Raw genomic sequence first — 22,729 nt, forward strand, 5'->3', positions numbered from 1 at the left:
ACATATGAGGTACTGCTGAGGTAAGCATGTGCTTCTTGCTAAAGCCCAAGGTGGTGAATGTGGCATGGTAATTACAGCTTTGGGAGAGGTAAAGTTTTGAAGAATATGTAGTATCCAACTACAGTTAAGTAGCATGGTTCAATAGAGCTGGAGAGACAGTTTAATTCTAGTAAAGTCAGTCCACACATTCACAGCGGCTTCCAGATTCTGCTCATATACACTGCTGGAAACCTCAAACATCAGGATTTATTCTGAACTTACACTTTTGGGAACATAGTCCTTTGTTTTTGCAAATAAAGGTGGATAACATGATTTTAGATGAATGTATGTAGAACCACTGATGGACTGTGATCTCTTCCTTCTGGACAGTGGCAGACATAATTCTGCAGTAGAAAAAGCCAGCTAGCACCTGCACTGACAGCCAGATGAGCCAAAAACCTCTGCTCAAAACATCTCTTTGGGGTGAGTAGGTAGAAATCAGTGGGTCTGGTCCAGTCCTGTGAGGACAGCAGCCCACACATATCCATGAGGATGACCCAACTCTCATTCCCAGTTCTGGTCAAAAGGAAGGGTGCTATACCCAGGTGTTTAACGGGAGCTTTTTTTTCCATTGTAAACTTCACACGAACCATCAAGTAACGACAGCTTACAGCAAGGGAAATGTGCTGCCCCTTGGGCCTCTGCAGGAGGTGAGAAAGAAAAGAGCACGTGCTTCTGTGCAACAGAAAACCTTTATTGGAATGATATCCAAAGGATCCAGGCTTCTGTGCCTGTCCTCCCCCAAACCTACTGTGTATGCTGATGGGACATGTTGAGGAGCAGTTCTGGCTCAGCAAGCCGAGGCAGCCCCGAGCCCTCCACGTTACACCCCGTCTGCCCTCCTGTCCCGACAGCAGTGTGGGGTCATCACAGACCTGCTCGCAGAAGGTGACGGGAAACCCAGACACCACCATGAGCAACGTCTGCAGAGGTGGGCAGAGGCCCAAGGCTCAGGGGAAGCGCGTTAGTGAGCGGTGCCTTGGGGGACCTGGTGAGCAGGTGAGGAGTGAGCAGTGGCAGCAGGCTGAACGGTGCACGCAGGGCAGCAAGGACAGTTGGGAAGCATCTTCCCAGTAGGTCACAGTAGCTGAAACATGGAAGGAACAGTGGAGAGTGGTAGTGGGCTACCAGCTCCTGTCACAGTCCCGGTTAGACTTGGCTGTGGTGTGGTCATGGAGGGTGGCATCCAACTTAGCAGCACGATGAGAGAACAGAACAAACTCTTAACACATTAATACCCAGCCAGGCGGTTTGGGGAAGGGCTCATCTTCATCCTCCAGTCCTGGTGAGCCTTCAGATGCAGTATTTCCAAAAGCAGGCTGGGAAGGGACACAAGAGAAGGATGTTAGCACCCAAAAATCCATTTTCCAGCTTCCTGCTCTAGCCCTGGAGTGGGTTTCAAAAGCTCTGTGTCTTGGGAGAGTTGAGGTGTGAAGCCAGCATTGTGGTTTCTGGGCAAATCTCAGTAAATAGCTTTTACTTCTTCTAACACTTTTAGAAAGTGTTTCTTTTAGCTGCTTATTGTGTAATTAAGGGGTCTCAAAGTTGTTTCCATGTTGCTTGATTTATAAGGGTTTGCTTTTCCTTTTGCACTACTTCGGCAGTATCAGGAAGCAGCTTTTTCTTTCTTGACTACTGGCCAGCAGTTTTGCTGCCTCAGAGGTGTATGCAGGGTTTTTCACCTGTGGCTGCCTGGAAAAGCAGGATACTGACTTGGAGACATCAGATCTGGTCCTTACAATTTTTTTTTTTTTTAAACCTCACAATTATTTTTTTAAAACTCTATCACTCTGCTTTAACTGTCCTCCAAACAAAATTGATCTCTGTGGGAACTTCTAGGGAGACTAGATTAGGGAAGGATGCATATTTTGGTGTTGGAAAAAATAGCTGTATCACCAGCATGCCATGTTCTTTGAATCCTGTGTGGGTCTCCTATTGTCAAGTATGAGCAGAGATTTCTACCTGGTGTTTGAAAGCAGGATCTTGGGAGAAAGCTTCTACTGAATCAGCAGTGCTTATGCTGAGACACGAGCTCCTCCCAGGCTGGAAGGGCTTTAGATGAAAGTAAAGATTCTCTGCTTTATTTTCTGGCAGAATCTGATACAAACCTGGCAGTGGGAAGTAGTTTTATCTGCATTTGAACCTTCCAGATTGGTGGGGGCATTAATTAGATCAGGCGAACTAATGACAGCCTCCAGGGTTGCTTATAAATTGCAGACTGTCTGTGGATCACCTAAGCACTTCAGCAAGCCTTGCACAAAGGGATTTTCCCTCGGCTGTCTGGCAGGTTGTCAGCTTGTGTGTGCACAGAGCCCGTGGGGTAAGGGCAGAACCAGCTCTTTTGTGTTTAGGCCAGATCTGTCATCAGTGACTTCTAGTTTACAGCTGCCACTGCTTCATGGAGGAATCCACTGGAAGTCAGCGTGAATGGTGTTGTCCGTGCGCTTGTCAGGAGCAGCCTTGCAGGATCACTGGTGCAATATGCTCCTGAGTCACTGGATACAGACAGGACAAAGCTTGGGGACCTACCAGATCTTAGTTCCCTGCATTCTTGGTTGATTTCCACATCCTTTTTAGCTGCTTTTAAGCAGTACAAACAAATGCTCCTTTTTTCTCTGTAGGGAGGCAGTGACCTTGGCAGAGGGGAATGCATGCAGTCCACATGCCTCATTACGCGTTCAACACTAGCCTTGTGCCCAGAGCAAAGTGATGGGTGCACTGTGGGGATGTGTTCATGCAGAACTCACTCCCTCCAGGACAGGCACTCATTGCTCATAAACCCCTGTGTTCCCCTGTGAAAAGAGGGGTGTAATGCTGACTGCCTCCCGTGAGGTCCTGGGTGTGCAGACCCAGTGTATCTGCTCCGGCAGCAGACTGGGTTGGGTATGCAGTCCTTCTCACCAGCTGCTAAACCAGCCAGCCATTAACAGGCCAGGACTGCTAGAAAAGTTGCCAACCTGTTTTTCAGATTCTTTGGGACTTGTTTACTGTCACTGTGTTGCAGAAAGAAAGCCCTGGAGATGAGAGCTGGATGGGATGGCTGCAGGGCTTTAACCCAAAACCTACCGCGTTTTCTGGGCTGAGATGCTGAAAGACTTTCCAAGGCATAGGCCACCTCTGAGCCTTCCTCAGTTGAGAGCTGATCCTTCAACTTCTCCAGCTGTTTAAACACAAACACAGCAGTAAACCAATGCCCCAGCATGAGGAGCTCCACAGCATGCTGGCAAGTGCAGGGCAGCTCAGAGGCAGGAGGTACAGGCAGCCTGGCTGACAACATTGCTGGGGAGGACAGGGTCTTCCCTGGAGCAGGACCATTCCAGAAGGATCTGTCTTTAGAGCACTTACACCTCCTCACGTCCTCCCCGATCAAGCTGCTTGTTTGGTGGCAGCAGCGTGGGCTGCCAGAGCTCTCTGCTTCCCCACCACCCCAGGGTGCAAACCCCTGTGGAGAAGAGGCTGTGTAGGAAGGATATTACACAAAGAGCCAAGTCGTTGCTGGGGCAGGAGGTCTCTACCCCCTGCAGCAGAGAGCATCGCTTCTCCATTGCTCTGGGTTGTCCCTCCCCTCCCTTTCCCGCAGTTCTTGCTAACTTCCCTTGGTTATAGTGTGGAAAGTCCATGGTATTTCCCCTCCATCTGTAGCTGTTCTTTTCTAATAGACTGGGAATGCCTATGGCCATCATCTAGACTTCTGCTCTGGCACTGTTGCTTCCAGGAAGCCAGAGCCTTATGTCTTTCAGAACTGGAGCAAGGGGCTGGCGTAGGAGCTGGCAGCCTCCAATCTGGCATGCTGTACGGTGATTTTTCTATCTGAAAAGTGCCAAGTGGAACCCAGCAGGACCTCCAGGATCCACAAACAGCTGGACCTGGCCTGAGAAAGAGGAAAAAGGGCTTCTGCTGCCTGTGGGGTTTGGGGCATAGAAGAAGCCATGTCAAGGTTGCTACACAGCTTTCCTTGTTCCTGGGCACGGGGTGTAGGATGGGGTTTCCCCTTGCTACCTGTGTGTGCTCTGCTCAGCACAGCAGGGCTCTGACCCTGGCTAGAGCCTCCATACTGGTAAAGAGCCCAGAGAGAAATCATTCTGGATTAGGTGTGCAGTGGCTATTCCTCTAACTCCAGCCCATTATCTAATGCAGCCAGCTGGTCCAATGCCTAGGAAGGCAGCATGACCTCCTCTTCTCCCTCCCTTTTCTTCCACGGACACTTCCTTTAGCATTTTTCTTTTTCCTGGCTTGGCCTTCACTGGCCTTTCACCAGTGGCAGAAGCAGGACCTGCCTCAGTTTCTATCGCACTGGCCTCTAGCCTTGCTTTCTTTTATCTTTTCCAGTGTATGCAGCTATTTAGCCCAGGTTCTGCTTTTCCCTTTGTGCTCACATTATAGCAGCAGAATGAAGAGCAGTGGGATGCAAAGATAGAAGAATAGGGCACAAAGACGGTATGCACAATTGTTTAGCTGTTCGCACAACAGCACACATATATGTGTCTGTGCATTTGCTCCTCACCTGTTCAAGCTCTTCAAATTTCTTTGCCAGCTCCCAGTCTGCAAGAAGGGAGAGAGTAACATTAGTATCTGCATTGCTTCTCACAGCTCAAATCAAAAACATTTTCTACATTTAACCTCCTTGAGGGCTGACAAGAAAAGACCTAGTTATCATTTAATTCTTATTAGTGATCTCCAAATCTATGGTAGCAGAACCAGTGACAGAAAAGTGGGCTTCCTCTGCTGAATTCTATGGGACTTTACCCTAATTCTCCATTACGAGGAAGGCTTCCTTATCATTAAGCAGGCTTTAAGGGAATTGGTCCAACAAGGTCACAGACTGTGTGATACCAGCTCAGGTGAACTGGTTTTGCTGCTTTTTAATTTTTAGCCTGATAATAGCAAATCTCTAATGCTGCCTTTTCTGTCACTGGCCGTTTATATGAACTCCCATTGCTTCCTTTAAGACTTGTTTATCCCCACATCACCATACAGGCAGAAGTCAGAAGACACAGATTTAGCCCAGCATAACTTAGTGCTTTTTAAGTCAGCGAACGTTGGAGTTGGCAGAGTGGAGCAACAGGCAAAATAACACAGCAGCAAGTGCAGGGATTCCACACCTCTACATGCTAGGGGAGCACGGGGACCTGGGGACCAGCTGCACAGATCAGCCTTAGAGATCTCAAGGTTGGGCAGTACTGTACTGGACTGTCAAAAACCTGTGCAGGTGGATGAGTGAACTGCCCTGAGATATCCCACCCAGGGCAAGCGGAGGGTTAGGTGCCTACGAATGGGATCTAAAACCTCCAGCTGCATTGGGAAGGGCCTGAGCTAGCAACGGGGAAAGCTGCAGGAAGGGATGGGGGATTTAAATCTCATTCCTCTTGAGGACTGAGGTACCTTATTCCAGACTCAAAACGATGTCAAAGCCAGTTAATTTTTTAATAAGATAAATGAAACAATGGAAATCACAACAAAATAAGCTCAGTCAAAGCTGAGTGACTGGACTACAGCAATTCTTCTGGGAGGGGAACACAAAATAATCAGCTGGTTTCAAGTGCCAGTTTGGGAAAAAATGTGCTAAAATAAGCAGGAACAACTAGGAAAGAGCTAAAGAATGTCTCTGCTGGGTCCCCCAAGAAAGCCAAAAACCAGTCACGGAGCTGCCTCCTTTGTCTGCTCCCAACATGGAAGCAGGAGTTGGTCTGCATCTCCAAGGGGATTTAAGACATAATTCCCCCTGATTTCAGATAAGACTTCAGCACAGAGACACATCACCAGACTTGGGCTTTTTTTTAAACATTTGAAACTGAGCAGGAGGGTGCCAAGAAAGAGCTGACTGCTTTCTCAGTTTCTCCTTCAAGAAGGAACAATTCCGTTGAAAAATCCTGAATATTTTCTGACAGATATTCATCCAACAGAAAAAGCAGCAGTTCTTAAGTCCATTACATCAGGGGTTGGTTTGAGACATGGTCTGGGGATGAGGATGTGCTGTGAGTCAGGAGGTGGGGGCTCTGTTCCTGGCACTGCCAGCAATGACTTCAGGCAGATTCCTCCTAAGTGTGTCTTTCCATATCCATAAGGTAGAGAAAGCCAGGTCTGCATATCTACAAGTCAAAAGTTCAATTTTTTATTTTTCTATGGTGATGATGGCGATTATTGTTCTACGCACTTTTACCTCTTTCAGACATTCAAGTGCCTATTTTGGCGCAACTTTCCACAAACCATAAGCTTGGCCAATGATTGCTATGAATAGAAAATGAACAGCGGTCAAAATTTGGAACAGATTATCTCAGGCAGGGGGAAGGAAGTTAATTTATGGATGAAGCCTTGAGAAACTGCCTGCTGTAAATCCTCTGTCTGTGCTCTGCTCAGAGATTCATTATATTCAATTGTCTGGCGTAAAATGCAGCCTTTCCTCTAGGAGTAATAAGTGCAATAATCCATAAACCAATCATAAAAATGTTATTTCTTGAATGCATCCCCTTTGCAAGAAGAATGCCTTTGTTAGTATAAGGACTTGATTTATTTGTGTTTATTTATTTGTCCCAGGATTGTTTAACCACTGCCTCACTGCAGTAACAAGGGGCTGGGGAGGAGCACTGAGTGATTTTGACAAATGGATTTTCATAACAAAATTTTTGCTGGGCTCTGTTCTTGCCTGTTTTCACAGGGAAGGCAGCTTCCTGCTCCGAGACGACCGCATACAGCCCAAACCCTCCCCTGGCTGCAGCGGCCGTGGGAATAGCTGACCCCTGTGATCCATATGGCACTTGTGATAGCGGTGCCTAGTGTCATGGAAAGCCCAAGTTTCTCTTCAGCAGGTCTGAGTTTAGCCACATGCGGGTGGCTTTGAATTTGGTGTCTGTTCATAGAGCACAGGCAGGAAAAGCCTCAATGTGACCCGTCTTTGCCCCCTCTGCTGTGTGGGAAAAGGTTGTTGTCTCAACCTTTGCCAGCAGTAGCAGGGGTTTAAGCTAAGACAGGAGCTCCCACTACCCTTGTCCCAACCTACACCCGACCCCAGGGGATCTCAGCCATATGCTCTCTGCAAAATCTAGATGCTCTCGGTGTGCTCACAAGATGCTGCTGATTTTAGCATGCCTGCAAGACACGGAGCTCTCGCTCAATAGCACATGGGCCTGTATGGGGTGTGGGTGGAGAGGTGACTCCCAAGGCTGGCTCATGCTCCAGGCATAGTACACAAACATCTCAGGGATAGCAGGGGCACAGGGACTCGGCAGCGTCTCTTCTTGTTATTAATTTTGTACACACATGTGCTCCTTTGCCAGCTCAGTGTCAAGTGTCTGAGGATCTAGGGTGCATGTTTCTGGGAAGCTTCACATCACATTGCAAAAGCAGGTCCAGGAGCCCCATGATGGAGAACATCTGACATTAATCATGCGTTGGTACCATACTGGGTGCTTCCACTTTCTGAGCAGCTGGTATTTCTGAGAAAACTGGGGAACAGGTTCCTTGCAGTCATGCAAACACAGATTCAGGAAGCTGAGATCTCCCATCCCCTTTGCTTACCAATATTTTCTGGCCTCCGCCATGCGAGCTTCTTATTAAGAAGCAGAGTCAGCAGTGTGTCCTCATGATTTGCGTCTTCTCTCTCCGGAAGCACTCGGTTCTCTGCAGCACATAAAATACATTTTTTGATTTCTAATGACAAAAAGGATGGATCCTCCAGCCCCCAACATTAAAACAAAAATTAAGAAGGCTAAGAAGTAGAAGGAAAATATCAGCATTTTTTCAGGGTGGAAGGAGCTTGGGGGAAGGCAATGATGTATGAGCACAGAATAAGAAGTCCAGGCAGCGATGGCTGGGTGGTGAAGGGGTGCAGGACGGGGGAGCCCTCCCTGCCAGCTCTGGGCTGCTGGCCAGTCCTGCTGCAGCCTCATCAGCAAGGCTGGCTGCAGAGAGCTGGAGACGTCACCTTGCTTTAGACAGCCCTGACCTCTTCTGCAAGGCGGATGTAGCAGATGCCTCTGCAAAGCCAGGCAGCAACCCGCAAGATCCTTGCTTCTCAAAACTGCAGGTGTCCCCCCCAGTTGCACCTTGCCAGGGCTGACAGAGGTGGGAACTCACCCCTCAGGAGGGCTGATGTGTGTGTGCCGTGCCAAGCAGCCCTCAGCCCCGCAGTCTGCTCTGGCACTCGCTCAGCCCTGGGGCTGCTCCGACTGCCAGAGGTATTAAAGGATTCCTCTGAACAGAACCAGCGTGTGGAGGAGTTTAAAGTGAATCTCTTTCTCCTCGAGGAAACCTCTTACAGTAGCTGTAGACCATGCAGAATTTTTTTGTTTTCCAGGAAAACCTCCCCAGGCTGCTGTCCTGAAGCAATGTGGCCTTCTTTGAGGCCCCTTCAGGGAGCTTTTTCCGTGGTTTTGTTTTGCTTTAGCGGTTGTGGCTATGCCCTCAAATGAATGCTTGTGGAGGTCAAGGGTTCAGCAGAAACCAGCGGACATAAGGGATGGGACTAAGCAGAGCCCTGACAGCTCTGAGACCCTCCCAGCTCTGCTGAACAGATTTCCAGAATCATCTGAAACTTGAATGTTGGATTCATTTTTGAGAATGACAGAATGGGAGCTAGACTTTACAGAGAGAATGCCCATTCCCCAAAATCTTTGCTCTGAACACCCCTGCCCCACACCCAGACTCTACAAAGCCCTGGAAGATGCCTAAAAAAATGCATGGAAAATACTAAGAAATTATACAGAAAGGCTTATTTTCTCTTCTTCCAAGATCTTTAGGACTTTCACTCACTCCCTTCAAGGAGGTGAGAAAGGGGAAAATGTTCTCATTTAGCCATCAGCCCTACATAGCTGCGGTGGAATGAATGCAATTATTTTCGATACACACGAGACAAAACATTGTACCAGATGAGCCTTAAGGATGCTCAAGAGTATGTGGGAATCAGCTCCATTAGCTAAAGTCACATAAATCTGCAGAAGCAGAGGGGCCCTGGCCAAAGCGATGCTCCAAGTATTTGGCCAGACTCAACGCTGCCTCACCCTGCGGCTGGAGCTGCTGGTCCTGATTGTGATCTCTGGAAGTAAACCCGAGGGAGTCAGCAGAGCTACGCTCTGTGTGAAACTTGCAGTTAGCATGGAGTGCTATAAACCTCGTTCCTAGGTCTGAGAGACAGTTATGATTTTAAAATAGCTACTTTTAGTCATTTGGGGGATTTGCTACAGAAAAAAAACCCTATAAACACTCCAATAAAACTAAACAGAAGCAATATTTAGATAGAGTGGCCTCAGGAATGTTTTGGTTGTCATTACAAAAATAAATAGTTGATATAAGAGGAAAAATAATTTGAAAAGCAATGTTATTTTCAAGCCTATATTTAGCTGCTCTTTTTTTTCCACTGCCAAGTCTCTTTAAGGAAGAAGATTAATGATTGACATTTCCCTGCAGAGTAAGTTCAAGCTAAGATTAATTTAAATTATGGAGAAGAACATATATAAAGAAGTTTTGTGGGTAAGAAAAGTTCAGCAGCACCCTACTACTGACATTTACAAACTGTCAAATCTCATATGGTACATACTAGAATTGCTACTCTCTGGTATTTTAATGTTTTTCTTTGGAAATTTTCTTTTGAGAGAGAAAGAGCTACCCTTACCAGATTTCACCAGATCCGATATTTTTACTGATTAGCAGAATGTGTCATACGACTAGCTGCAGACCAGAAGGACAGCTTTAGCTCATGCTAATATGCACAAGTCTCCGGATAGCACCCCTGTTAATTGATTGTTTCGGGTAGCTCAAGGTTCATTTTATTTTCTTTCACAGACATGCGAGTGTTGCATTGGCCATGACAAGCAGCAAAGCAAAGCAAAAAGAGAACCACCTACCTGTGTCATCTAGTCTGTGTGCCAGCTTACCTTGTAGTAAAAAAGGCTCTCCATGTGTAGATGGGACGCACACAGTTATGGTCAAGATGGTTAGCATTCCAAGGAACAGTGGGACAGACCCCATCTTCTCCGTGTTCCCACCACCCAAAAGCATTCTTCCTTCAGGCACGGTGGAGGACTTCAATGCAACCCAGTGCCAGATGAGCTCACTTTTAAGAGGCAGTGGATGTGCCGTGTTTGCAAATGGCCTTTGGAGGAGGGGAGAAAAATATCTCTTGAGATATAATTCAACCTGTCAATATGATTCACTCCTTTGGGAGTGGACAGAACAACCCAGTAACAGATGTCAGATGGAACCTGTTCAATATATCTCATATCAGACTGATCTAATGAATTCTGATGTTTCCTCAGGCATGCACCATCCATGCATGTTGATATACATTCCATACGTACATACATTAAAAATATTTTTGGGGGGCTGATGCTTTAATGGAGTTCAGACATGAGGACTCCCACATTAGCAAGGAAGATTTGTCTAATGTACACGTTGCCATATGTCATCGGTTTGGACAGAATCAGGTTAATGGGTTTTTGTAATTCATCATCTTACTTCCTAGTGCCTATATTAATTAATGCGAGATATAATGAGTGCTGAAGTGGTGGGAAACAGAGGGGGAGAGCTATTTTCATTTAAATGATTGGAGGATGTTGAGAGTGTCTCGCTCACCATGACTTATGGCTTTGTCAACGGGAAAGGCATCACACCCTATTTTGGGATTATGTCTGAGTGGGGGAGTGCGAATTTGGCAGCAGATATGGAATACATCAAGGATGGGCAACTGTCTTCGGTTTTTTCTTGGGGAATAAAAGAAGTGGAAGGTCAGATGCTGGCTCTGGCTGCACAGACATTTTTTATTAGAGCAAAGTATTGAGACACACTGCACATATTGCATGTCTTCTCAGGTCATGACTACATCTTAGTTTGGCTTCTATTTGTCGTCTGTCCATCATTCTTGATCAGAGACCTGCTACTAGTTTTCTATTACCACCTTATCAAGAAAGATGTTGTGATAGTAACAGCACTAAACTTTGTTGTTCACTTCTGCTTCTTCTACAGAACTGAATGATCTGTACTTATTCTGGTTTAACCCCAGACAGCAACTACGCCCCACGCAGCCGGTCGCTCGCTCCCCCCACAGTGGGATGGGGGAGAGAATCAGGCCACTCTCTGACTTGTACATACGCTCCTAGTGACTCACTTCATGTGCTTTTTTGACACCACATCATGCCAGATTACCCAACATAGCTTCATCTGATGGTACCTGCACTTCATCTTAGCTCAAGGCACTATCATTTCCATGTTTGGGCTTTTGGCTTCTGGTGTCCAGCTCTCCTTACAAGTTTCTGTGTGCTTTGAATATTTATAGAATGACTAGCCTTTTAATATCGCTTTTAACATTTACTTTTTTTTCCTAAAAAACAGAGGGGGAGAGGCTCAGATTCTTTGCAAGAAGTACCTATGAAAATGAGTGTGATTCCATTAAGGAATACTCCTCCACTGAGGAAATATTGCTGAATTTTCCCTGTAGATATTACACATACAAATAAACCAAACTTGCCTTTTCCCCCAGTCTGGTGAACCAGTGATCAACCAGCAGAAGTACTCCCCTTCTTCACAAAGTTCTGTTTGGACTGAAGGACACCTGCGTCCTACTGGGAACACTTCTCCAGTCGTCTCTGTCTCCCTAAAGATGCTTGTTTCAAATTGGTCAGAGGTGAGCAGCCCCCATGAAGCAGAGGCCATAACCTGATGAGCACCACCTTGCACATGAGTCCAGGGTGGGCAATAGTAGCTCTGACTCAAAACTATATTCTTAAAGAAAGGTCAGGTCCATTTTTACTTGGTATTAAATGACTTTCCAGACCCCTACCAGTCTGTCTTGAGATCTGCTGTGAGATTGGCTTTGCCTTGATATGGAAGGTGGGTTTCCCCATCTCATCTAAGTTTATGCAGAAGCCACAGATCTCACGACTGTTTTTTCCTACCCTTGGCTATAAGGCACCACGGGCTGTTGGCCGGCTTTTTCAGGAAGATGGGCTATTCCCTGGGATTTCCTCTTTCACTGGAATTCTGGGTCACTGCAACTGTTCAGCCCCCAAAGCAACTCATGTATAGTGTGCCAGTCCTTTCAAATGAGGGCCCTGGTGAAGGTGACAGACTGCCATTCTATATTTACGTACTAGAAGGGAGATTACTGGATCTTGTGAGGGGTGGATGCTCTCAGCAGATGAGTGGGTGAATAGATGCCTGACAGCTGCTGCCAGAGGCTAGTGGTCTTTATGCATTTATTGCAGTTACAAGATGGCTGATTTGCAGCGTTGGGCTTCTGTAAGACTCCCACCTGGGAAATTCCTTCGCTTTTAGCCTGTTTGTCCAGGTGCTGGAAATGCTATTACATTTTATTGTTCTTATGTATATTATTCTCAATAGGAAAACAACATACTCTCCATATTCTCCCCGTTACTTTACTCAGTGATAACGTCTTCTATGTCATCCACTGAGCACTTGTGTCTAGAGCTCAAGGATAGTGAGAACATGAAGATATGAGCTCTACCTCCTGTGGTCCTAGTCTGTCTAAGCCTCTTCATGTAGAAGTATCCATTTTCGTAAAGCTATGCAGACTTCAGGTAATCAAACTGGAAAATTGACAGGGGTGGACAAAGTCAACCAGTCCACAGAGCAGAAATGGAGAAGACTTGGCCCAAGCAGATGCCATTAAGCTCAGCTGCTCCAGCTCTGGGTATGAGAGAGACGAGTACATGTGTTGGGGTCCTGAGGGTGTTAACAGTCTGAAACAGCTTCAGCTGGGGTCTCCACCACCCTTTCTGCCCATAGGCTGAGAAGCCCCATTTAGACTCAGCCCTGGGCTCTTTCTGGCTTTGCCTGAGCTGTGTTGGAGGAATGCAGGTCTGCAGCTCAGTGGCGTCTGCCTGCCTATGGCCCCTTCTGATCTAGACCCAGACCTACAGGTTGACTTCCCTGCCTGACCTCAGACATGGTCTATCAGTGTGGACCTGTCTGGTGGTCACTGGGCTGTGTTTGAACCTGACTGCTATCATCAGGCCTGATTCTGACTAGTGGATTGACTTTCAGCTTGATCCTGGATCTGCCTCGTCTTTGTGGGCTTCCCTGATCATTGGGACCCTTGACTGAAGAAGGCTGCTGTCTCTGGGTCTGCCTTGCTTGCACCTCTTGGGATGGATCCCTGAACTGCTGACAGCATTGCTGCACTTGGCTCCCTGTTCCCTAGGGAGTGGCTGGCCCTTGCTGTTCTCGGACATCATGTTCCTCAAAATGTTCAGCTTCTTTCTGTGCAGAGACTCCTCTGTCAGGAGGAGTTAGCTCTGTTAGCCCTAATGAAGCTAGGGCTGCCTCCAGAAGAGATGCAGTCCCCAAATAACCTAACCTTCGTTTAACCCCAAAGCAGTAACCCTTACAGTTTCAGGAGAAGCCTTAGACAAGGGGAATTCAGTGTGGGTTTTGAGTGACTTGTACGATGCAGGAGGCAGTACGTAGCTGCTGAAAGCAGAGGAACATGAAAGGGCTACTCTCCAGAGCCAGCCTGGAGTGGCAGGTTTCCAGACCACTTTGTATGCTGTACATCTGGGATTTGGAGAGAGAGAGGATATTCTTTTATTTTGCAGAGCTTCCTGAGAACACATGAAAACATCAAGTATTTCAGGTGAGTCTCAACAACATCCATGAGTTTTGCTGTGGTCTTATGGTCTCCACTTAACCATAGTATGCTTAGTCCCAAAGCGAACAACCTGCTGTGGGAGGACCTGTCAGGGAAGAGCCTTTACTTCAGAATGGGAGAAAAGGCGTATGAACTGTTCTACAACCTCCTCACCAAGGATGGGACTTGGCTGCAGCCAGGTAGTCTCAGGTGGCAGAGACAGGTGCTGTGCAGCACATATGCGGAGACTCATGGACTACTGTTTTCTTCCTAGAGTGTTTCTAAGAGTAAGATGAGGGTGGGGAATAACAAATACGTTTGGAAATGAGGAGGGGACATCTCTTATAGAGGGAAAGACAGAGTGGAGGCTTGACAGCCCCAACAAAGCAGGGGAAGAAAGATGGTGAGCTTTTAGCAGGCAAGAAAGGGGAGCTGCCCTCACATGCAGGAGTGAAGTGTGCTTCATACGCAGTGTCGGAAAGGCAGGAGTAATTTATTCCTCACCCTGGGCAGTGATTTACAGTGTCCCTCCCCAGCCCCCCATGTGCTTCTCACTCCTGCCTATTCACATGCCAAACAAACTGTTTCTATCTTCTGTGGCCAAATCCTTTCTCTCTTCCACAGTGTCTGCCTTTCTTGTCTGTATCACCATTGTAGACTTGACACCGTTTGTCTCTGCTGTCTACATCCTATTGCATTTATCTGCTCCTCTGTGTCTCCAACTATGATTCACCAGGTATGAATCAGAGTAGAAGGTACTGAAAACTACCCTGTCCTCTTCAGTCTTCATCCCGTACACATTTAGTATCTAATTTTGCCTCTGCCTGTGCCACTCCTACCCTGTGGTGAACTTGAGAGAACAAAACCCATTCCAGTCCCATTATTTAAAGCACCACTGGAAGGCGCTCGGATACTCTGCTGATGTGTAGTGCAAAGTCCCTGACAGAGCAGCTTGACTGCAGAAAGGAACTAAAACATTGTGCACAAGCCAGGAGAGCAGCCCTCCCTTGCAGCTCCCTGAGAGGAGGGACTGCATAATGAGGGGGGGGAGGTATAGTTATAAAAATGAGATTCTCAGTTCCTTAGGGCACTGTTAAAAACAGTCAATATTTATGAAGCTTTTAGTCTGACTCATGCAATTTGTTCCCCCTTCTACGTGCTTGTCTTTGGGACTCAGTTTGGCCTGTTACTGCCATAAAATTAGATGCTATGGTTTAACTGTATCCTTGCTCTGAGAAAGGGAAAGGTCCAAGGCAGAGTGTAAAGCAGCTCAGGTTGCCGCCTCACTGCAGGCAGCCAAGGGAGTGCATGCAGAAGGAAGCATCACCAGCTTCCATCAGATGGGCATCGTAGTAAAGCGGTCCTAGTGGTTAAGGCAGTGGAGGATGAGGAGTGCAGCTGGGCTGCCTGCCTGGCTTTCACATCTACTCTGGGGGCTGTCAGAAAACCATTCAGCTTCTCAGAGAACAGCTCCAAAGCATCTTCCTGGAGTGAGAGGCTGGAAGAGTAGTGCAGGAACGTGAAAGCATTGGATGTGGGAGGAGGCAGCCCATATAAGAAAGTAGGGAGCAGAGGCAGTTGTGGTACCATTCTCACCTCTGCCTCTTAATTCTGAGCTGGAGCACCTCCTCCAGACTCGGTCTCCCATCCCTACTGACTGGGGTTAGTTGGCTGAGGTGCCTGGTGAGGAAATGAAGGTAATGTAGAAACCTTTTCTGCTTTGAAATGTGCTGTGACCTGCTGGTCTCAAAGTAATTTCCAGTGATGCTCTTGAATGATGAATATTGGTGTGGCTGTGTAGGGACTAATGTGACCCCTGTGCCAGGCAGTGTCCTGAAGAGGCACGATCTGGAACAACCTGGTTAAACTGTTGGGTTTACCCTGAGCTTGATCCCTCTCTGTTCTGACTCACCTTCTGCAAACTCTGAGTCCATCCTGAATGATGACTGAGAGCAGTGCCCCTGAACTTGGCAAGGACACAGAGTGATGAGTAAGTGATGCTGTGACATGTCTTTGCAAAACTACTGTCACCTAGAGAAGCTAGTCCCCCAGTAAAGGCAGTGGAACTAGAAAGGCTGAGAGCAATTTGGAGCAGGAGCCTGCCTGGTTTTTTTGAGAACCTCTTCCCTCGCTGTCATTTACAGGACATCAGAGAACAGCTGCTTGTGGAAATGTCAACTGAGGTGATAAAGCAGTACATGACCAACAAAAGGTAATTTCTAAAGCTGGGACTTGGCCTCCAAGCCCATCACCCCACCAGTAGTGGCAGACCTCAGCTCATTCTTTCTAGAAGATGGAAGTCATTGGTCATTCTCACCTATCCTGTGAGCACAAAAAGCCAGGAGAACCCAAAGTGGTAGCAGCTTCTATATTTTCTGATGGAGCTTGCCACTGTCTGAACGGAGGAGGGAAAATAAGAGGAACCAAGGATGAGATGTGTTATCTCTGCTGAGTAGCAGCAGGCTGTGCTGGGCTGCCTGACCTTGTCCCCAGGGAGCTGATGCACCCCCCGAGTGAGGTGGAGACCCTAGCTTGGCTGCCAAAAAGACACACGTGCATATTAGTGTGGCACTCGGGATACGCTAATTAGCTTGGCTTCTGGGTGAAATTGCCAGGGTAGCTGGGCTGGTTCTGGCATAGCTTCTGCAGAGCTATAGCACACAGGGCACTGCCTGCCTGCCTGGAGTTACATATTTGGAAAGCCCTGGTTCCTCAGCAGTTCCAAGGGTGCTGGTGGTGAGGCACTGTGTCCTCCAGACCACACTGCAGCCACCAGCTGGTAAAATTTGCTGGCTGCTGTACAGGCTGATGTGGACTTGGCAGCTCCCAGTGTGACCACAGCAGAATGAGCTGCCTCTTGATTTTTCTTGTTGCAGATGTTGGACTGAAGAGGCTCAGTGGTGCCTGTATCGAGGACCTCTGCAAGGATCCTTTGGTGTGGTCAGCAACCAACATGTGAATGAATGTGTGCATCCATCTACCTCTGAATGTTTCCCCTGAATTTTGCACACTTCATTCTACTCCAGTCAGCCACCCTCAGTAAGTCGGAATTGAATGTAGCTTCTACATGTACTACTTTGTGTAATATGGCTGCATAGATGAGGCTGGGTGATTTCCTGCTAAAAATGCTGGGTGAGGCACTTTTAGAGTTGTGGAGGTCAACCCTGTTTGCTAACAGTACCAACTTTCACACTGTTCTTCCCCTTTCATGCTCTTCATCCTCTCAGTTCCTATCACCTGGTCTTTTGGTTTATTGAGAAATGTTACCCATCTTTTAGAAAACTGTCACTACAGGTCACTCAGGGGAGGGCTTAGAAGGTATACAGGTCTATTCTGTTCTAAGGAAACCTGCACAGACAACCATAATTCTTGCATTTCAGAGAGCTTGTCATCTTGCCTAGATTTGATTTTGCATCCAGGCTGCTGAGACTCTGTAATAGCATGCTGCACATGCAAAATAGTTTTTTTGGTGAGCCAACACCAATGCCTTGTGGATGTAAACTTGCATATAAAAATCATGAGTTGAAATGAGGGATCCAGCTGAGACTGTAGGACATATTAATCCCTTACCTTTTGGCCTGCTTTACACCCTGCAGCTTGGGAAACAAGGGTGGCAGAGGTGATAACACGTAATTTTTTTTAGTTAGTTATTTTTAAAATACAGAAAATGATGAGCAGGTGGAAATCAAACGAGGTGATTTTTAGGTAGATCTAGAAATTTTTCGGAGCAGAATATAGGAAACTCCCTGCTAGGTAAGAACTGCACTTACTTCAGCCCCCACCAAACTCCCTCCAAAAATGTGTTGAAGTTTCATCCAGGCAGTAGCAACTGCAAATAGCAAGAACCAGCCAAGGTGCTTCACATTTGTTAGGCTTCTTATGCCTCCATTGTGTGGGCTTGCAGGCAGCTCCTTGCAGAGCGCTAGGTGAACGACATTTTGTTCTGGTGAGCTCTGTTCTTCTGACTTACAAGACTAAGGAAAGATGCATGGTGGACGAGGGAAGAAAAAAGTAGCAAATGCACCACTTCTAGTATTACTTCTCACTTTCATTGGTAAAGGAGATTTTTTGGAAGGCATTTGGTGTCTTTTGCTGATGTGAAACTTAACACTGTTTCACTTGGGGGGGGGAATCACAAAAAATACAACCCTTGCAAATGTATATGTAAAATTGTGGGCAGAGATGCAGAGCTAATCTGCACTTTGCCATTTCCAGGGTAGCCTATACAAGTATCTGATCTGTGCATGTAACTGAGCTGTGAGCAGCATCATACCTGACTTCAGACTGCATAGGTTCTCTCTCCAACTTGAAAGTCAACGAAAACCCTTGTTCTGTAAATGCATAGCTCATGATTTTCTGAGCGCCCCTCATTATGTTACATGTAAGCACAAGTTTATTCTCCTCTTTGTTCATTATTTGCAGTCACCCCATTCATTACCCCTGGTGTGCTTTGTAATACCTTAATCCTTGCAGGCTCCTGCTCTCCTTGTTCTTCAGGGAGTCTGAATTTCCACAGGCGCCATTCAGCTACCTACGGAAATTGCACACCTGCTTCTTGGTGCTCTTTGCCAATGCTGTAATGTTTGCTTCCTCTCAATGGCCCCTTCTGGCACAGGATTTCAAATCTCTTTTCGAGTGTCTTAGCTTAGAAATGCAGGGAGGTTAATGACTGAACTGTTGTTTGTTGGGTTGTTTTACTGCAAGTTTTTTCCCTGCATCCCTACATCACCTGTCCCCTGGGATACCCTGCAGCATCCCATGGGGTTAGGGGCAGATACTACCTGAGACCCCAAACTTTGATTTTTATTTATTGTAGGGAGAAAACAGGGGACTCTCATCCTTTAGGCTTCCTGGAAATAGAAAGGAGCCCTGTGTTGGTTTTTATACTAGGAATTTGAATTTGGGAAGAAAACCAAAAGTGCATGTCCCCAGCTCAGGTGAGAAGGAAGGTCACTCCCCTGGCATCAGTCACCACTGACCCACAGGTTTTGGACATGAGTTTGCGCAGCACCTGGTATCATGAGTCACTTAGAACCATTTTTTTTTTCCCCCATCCCTTTGCACTGACCATTAACTGAAGCACATGTTCCTGCCTGTAGGATCATTATGCTCTGTGTCTTCCCACAGCAGCCTCATCAGTTGGAAGTTAGCCTTGCCATCATTAAGGAAACTTTAACAAAGACTGTTCTGTTGAAAGTGAACATCTTGATGAAGCCTAATTTATTTCACAGTTGTTGTTATCCTGTTGACCTAAAATGACAGCAGGAGACTTGGAGAGGTGCCCAGTTTATTTAAGAAGCAAATACAAAATTGTCTCTCCCTGCCTGCAGAAAGAGCTTAGAGGCATAAGGGACTCCTAACTTCTGGTCCCAGTGCTCTGCCTGGCAGCTCCTGCACCTAAAAGCTTACTGTGTTTTTTCTGAAGGCCAGTCCAGATCGTGTTGTGTTAATTTGTTTTAAGAGTTCCAGCCTCTGCTTTGCACATCTTTACAGAAGTGTTTTCAGTGCTGTGAGAACAGGGAAAGTGGTGTGTGGTGCAGCAGCGTGACAATCTGGGTACCCTCCAGGAGTGCCATGTTTCTGGGGGCAGCATCAAATGCCTGGGTGCAAGTAGGTAAAGTGCCCAGTCCTGGGGTTTAAGCCTTGTGTGGTGGCACAGTCCCAGCTGTGGTGCCATCTCTGAGCCCCTGCCCACAGCTGTCTGCTGGAGAACACTCCTCACTGATCATGGTGTGCCTGGTACGTGGGGTCTGCTGTGGAGAGTAACTGCTGGAAAGCACAGAGCCAAACAAGGTGCAGGATGCAAGGACATGTGTCTAGGGTCACAGGTTGCAGCAAGAAGTCCATCTGGATATAAGACGAAAAATCATAATGAGCAAAGAACGGAACAAGAGCTCAGGGAGGTGCTGTGATCTCTAGCCTTCAAGATTTTCAAAACGCACCTGGGCAAGGCACTGAGCAACTTCGTCAGATTTTGAAGCCTGTCCAGCTTTGAGCAGGGGGTTGGACTACAGCCCTGCAAATTCCTCCCTGGCTGACATTAGTCCATGAAAGAAAAGTAAAGGTGTGGGTTGTATACTTCAGCTCAAATTCTGCATCAGCTTCCCAGTGGTTAGTCTTCCCAGCTTTATTGAGATTCATCAGCCACTGCAACACATACCGTTTGTCAAGTTAGATGCTGTAGAATTTGCACGGGAAAAGCTGATGTCAGTCTAGCAGGACAGGCAAACACCTTCCATGCCCTTTGTCCAGAAGCACCAGCTTTTAGACATAAGTGAGAGGTGGGAGGGTGATTTGAGGTCTATGACAATAAGGAGCCCTTTGAGACCATAAGATGTGATGCTGCTGCAGTGTTGGCATTAAATCAGTAACTGCCTGGATCCTGTTTATTTCCTTCTCATCCCCTGTCCTGCTGTGGTCATTTTTGGTCTTTGAAGCATTCTATAATCTTCAAGTGGTTCATGCCATCTTCCAATCTCTGATTTCATCTGACTTAATCTCAAAAATCAAGCTGAGAGGGAAGTCCAACATCAGGAACACAAAGGAAATACTTTTGTGTGTAGGACCTTGCCTTAGGGAACAGTGTTGACAAATGCTGTTCACTGGTTTTGCTTGCATTACCCTTCCCGGGAGCCTGTTCCAGCCTTTCTGTGCTCTGACAGCTAGAGATCTCTTTATTTCCAGCACCAAGAAAATAATGTCCCTTATGTAGTCTCCCTGTAGTTTCCTTGGGTCCTAGCAGAGACCACCATCCCACTGCTATCACTGAGCTTCAGCAGATCTTGCAAGAACAAATGCATTTGCATGATTGAGGGAGCCACATAGTCTGTGTAGTAGAAACTTGAACCCAGGAACCTCAGGAACTACTCTGCTGGGACCCTGAGCATCAGGTACCAGATCTTGCTTTAGTGAAGCTACACATAGCCAGGAGCACAGCGCTCTTAACAGCTGCCAAAGCCACATCAGTCCAACACGGTATCTCTTGAGTGCAGTGCAGATTATGACTAATGTATATTGTTGGGGTTGGCCCTGGCCAGACAATGTGATACAAATTCATTACTGAAGACTAGAGCAAAGAGCTGTGGGGATGGAGTAAAACACAGAATCACTGGGATGGACAGCTTACAAGTCATATTCATAAATGTAGGGTCATAAAGGGGGCTCTGTTGCATTAAAGCTGTTGCATAAATGTGAATGCTTCAGGCTTTCAGCTTCTGCTGCTTTGTATTGAATGCCTTATGCTGACAGAAGGGCAGGAGAAAACCATACTTCAGTTTTGGAAAGCTGTGACCTCTGTCAAATGAGTATGTTCTGTGCCACTTCTCCTGTATGTTCCTGGTTGCTTACCCCCTTCTTTTGTCCTCCCTTTTGTCCAATAATAAATGCTTACTCAGTGATCAAAAAGCTTGATTGGTAAAAGGTGAAGGATGTCCAGAGGAATATACTGAGTTCAGAAAATCTCAAATTTAGGAGAATCTAGAAATGGATTTGTAGACCCTTCATTAGCATGGGGCTGTTGTAACCACAGGGGGTATTTGCAAGCAGCCCAGTTGTATGGCTTGTATGAATGGCAGGGGGATTACAGGGGGGAGCTGGGCAGAACTGGGACTGTGACGAGACAATTGGTGTGAGCTGCCCCTTGGAGGAACAAGACCCTGTGACTAATCCCAAACTGTATGATCATATGGAGTTCCTGGGAAGAGGGTGTCATCCTGCGTGTCACTCACCTCCCAGTAAATTAATACAACAGCCTCCTAGGTGGAAGACTTACCAGCTCTCAGCATATGCCAGCACATAGCAGAGGTGTGCTAGGTATGAGAAGGAATCACAAATACAGACAATTTAGTGATTTTTCCTGTGGAGAAGGCTAAGCGATTGAAGGAATGGTAAAGGCAGTCAGATTAAAGACAGTCTATGCATATCTGCTTTGCGGATGATGAAGCACCGTTTGAAAGAGGTGGAACTAAGGACAGCGTTCCTGAGTTTCAGAAAACAGACTTGAAAAACTCTGGAGTAGCACAAGGCTAACCCTTTGAAAATCAACACTTTTTTTTTTTTTTTCAGTTTCTTTAATGGTTTTACTTTTTAATAAATTGAAATATTATGCCTTTTGCCATTTTTTCTGAGGTCTGATATCCCACTACTTCTCCCTCTCAGGTCCCGCCCCAGTTGCCCAGGGCACAGAGCTCCTGGAGGCTGTCGGAGATGGGGAGCAGGAGATGGGCTCAGTCTCCCTCTCACCCCTGCATCCTCTTACTTGCCAGTGGCACAGGGGCCATAGGACATTAGAATAGAAGCTGGAGGCCACTCATTTCAAATGTGGCAATACTGACTTAATCTGCTGCTCGTGTACTCCTGAGATACACCCTTATGTATGATCCAAACACTGAACAGTTGACATGAGTGAGTAGTTGTGCTGAGCACAGCCCAGAGAGGCTTAGACACCCCTAAATCCTCTTCCTCTTACCTCCTCCCTCTTTGCCCAGAGGACATCATCTCATGCTGTTTGCTGCTGGCAAGCAACGGTGCGTGGCAGCCGCGAGTGCCACCGGCCCTGCTGGAGGCTGGTACGGGGCAGAGCGCTGGGGGGGTTCAAGGGCCCCTCGAGGAGCCCCTCGGCCGGGGGTGCTGGGCCCGCAGTGCGCTCGGGGTGCGCCCGTCCCGGCAGATCGGCCCCTCGCCCCCCTCCCTGCGGGACCAGCCGTGCCGGGGCTGCGGCACCCGCCTTTGGGGCTCGACCTGGGCACGTTTTCGCTTGCCAGCTCGGCGGGACACAGGCCAGCACTGGGGTGGGATGGCTTTGGGATGGGGAAGGAGGGGCTGAGGCACCGGGCCCCGGCACGGGAAAGCGCCGGGGCACCCCAGATGTCCGAGCGGCTTGGAACGCCGCCCCGGCGGTGGCAGGGGACCTCTCCATCCCACCCGCGCCCCTGCCAAATACCAATACAGTATCGATAACGGCGCTCGCAGGCCGCCCGTCCCGCGGAGCGGCTGCCCCGGCGCGGCCGGAGGAGCGGAGGGGGAGCAGCCGGGGCCGCCACCGCCCACCTGCGGGGGGGCCGAGGGGCGGCGAGCGGCAGCCCCGCCCCGCCCGGCGCTTTCTGTCCCCTCTCC

At 47.6% G+C, this 22,729-nt stretch overlaps 1 protein-coding gene and 1 long non-coding RNA gene across 2 annotated transcripts; both read right to left on the reverse strand.

Moving 5' to 3' along the window:
* Positions 1-671: 671 nt before the first annotated feature.
* On the reverse strand, positions 672-10,106 carry UTS2B (urotensin 2B). Its single transcript, XM_056358749.1, has 5 exons — positions 9,909-10,106; positions 7,555-7,656; positions 4,544-4,581; positions 3,106-3,199; positions 672-1,358 (listed from the first exon to the last, which is right to left on the reverse strand). The coding sequence occupies exons 1-5, from the start codon at positions 10,030-10,032 to the stop codon at positions 1,333-1,335; spliced, it is 384 nt and encodes a 127-aa protein (XP_056214724.1). The 5' UTR covers positions 10,033-10,106; the 3' UTR covers positions 672-1,332.
* An 8,411-nt stretch (positions 10,107-18,517) lies between these two features.
* On the reverse strand, positions 18,518-22,545 carry LOC130157937 (uncharacterized). The gene is made up of 3 exons (XR_008825096.1): positions 22,083-22,545; positions 19,558-19,762; positions 18,518-19,462 (listed from the first exon to the last, which is right to left on the reverse strand). It is a non-coding gene; the product is annotated as an uncharacterized LOC130157937 (long non-coding RNA).
* Between the last annotated feature and the right edge of the window lie 184 nt (positions 22,546-22,729).

This window comes from Falco biarmicus, chromosome 13 (assembly GCF_023638135.1).
Source record: "Falco biarmicus isolate bFalBia1 chromosome 13, bFalBia1.pri, whole genome shotgun sequence".
NCBI classification, from domain to species: domain Eukaryota; kingdom Metazoa; phylum Chordata; class Aves; order Falconiformes; family Falconidae; genus Falco; species Falco biarmicus.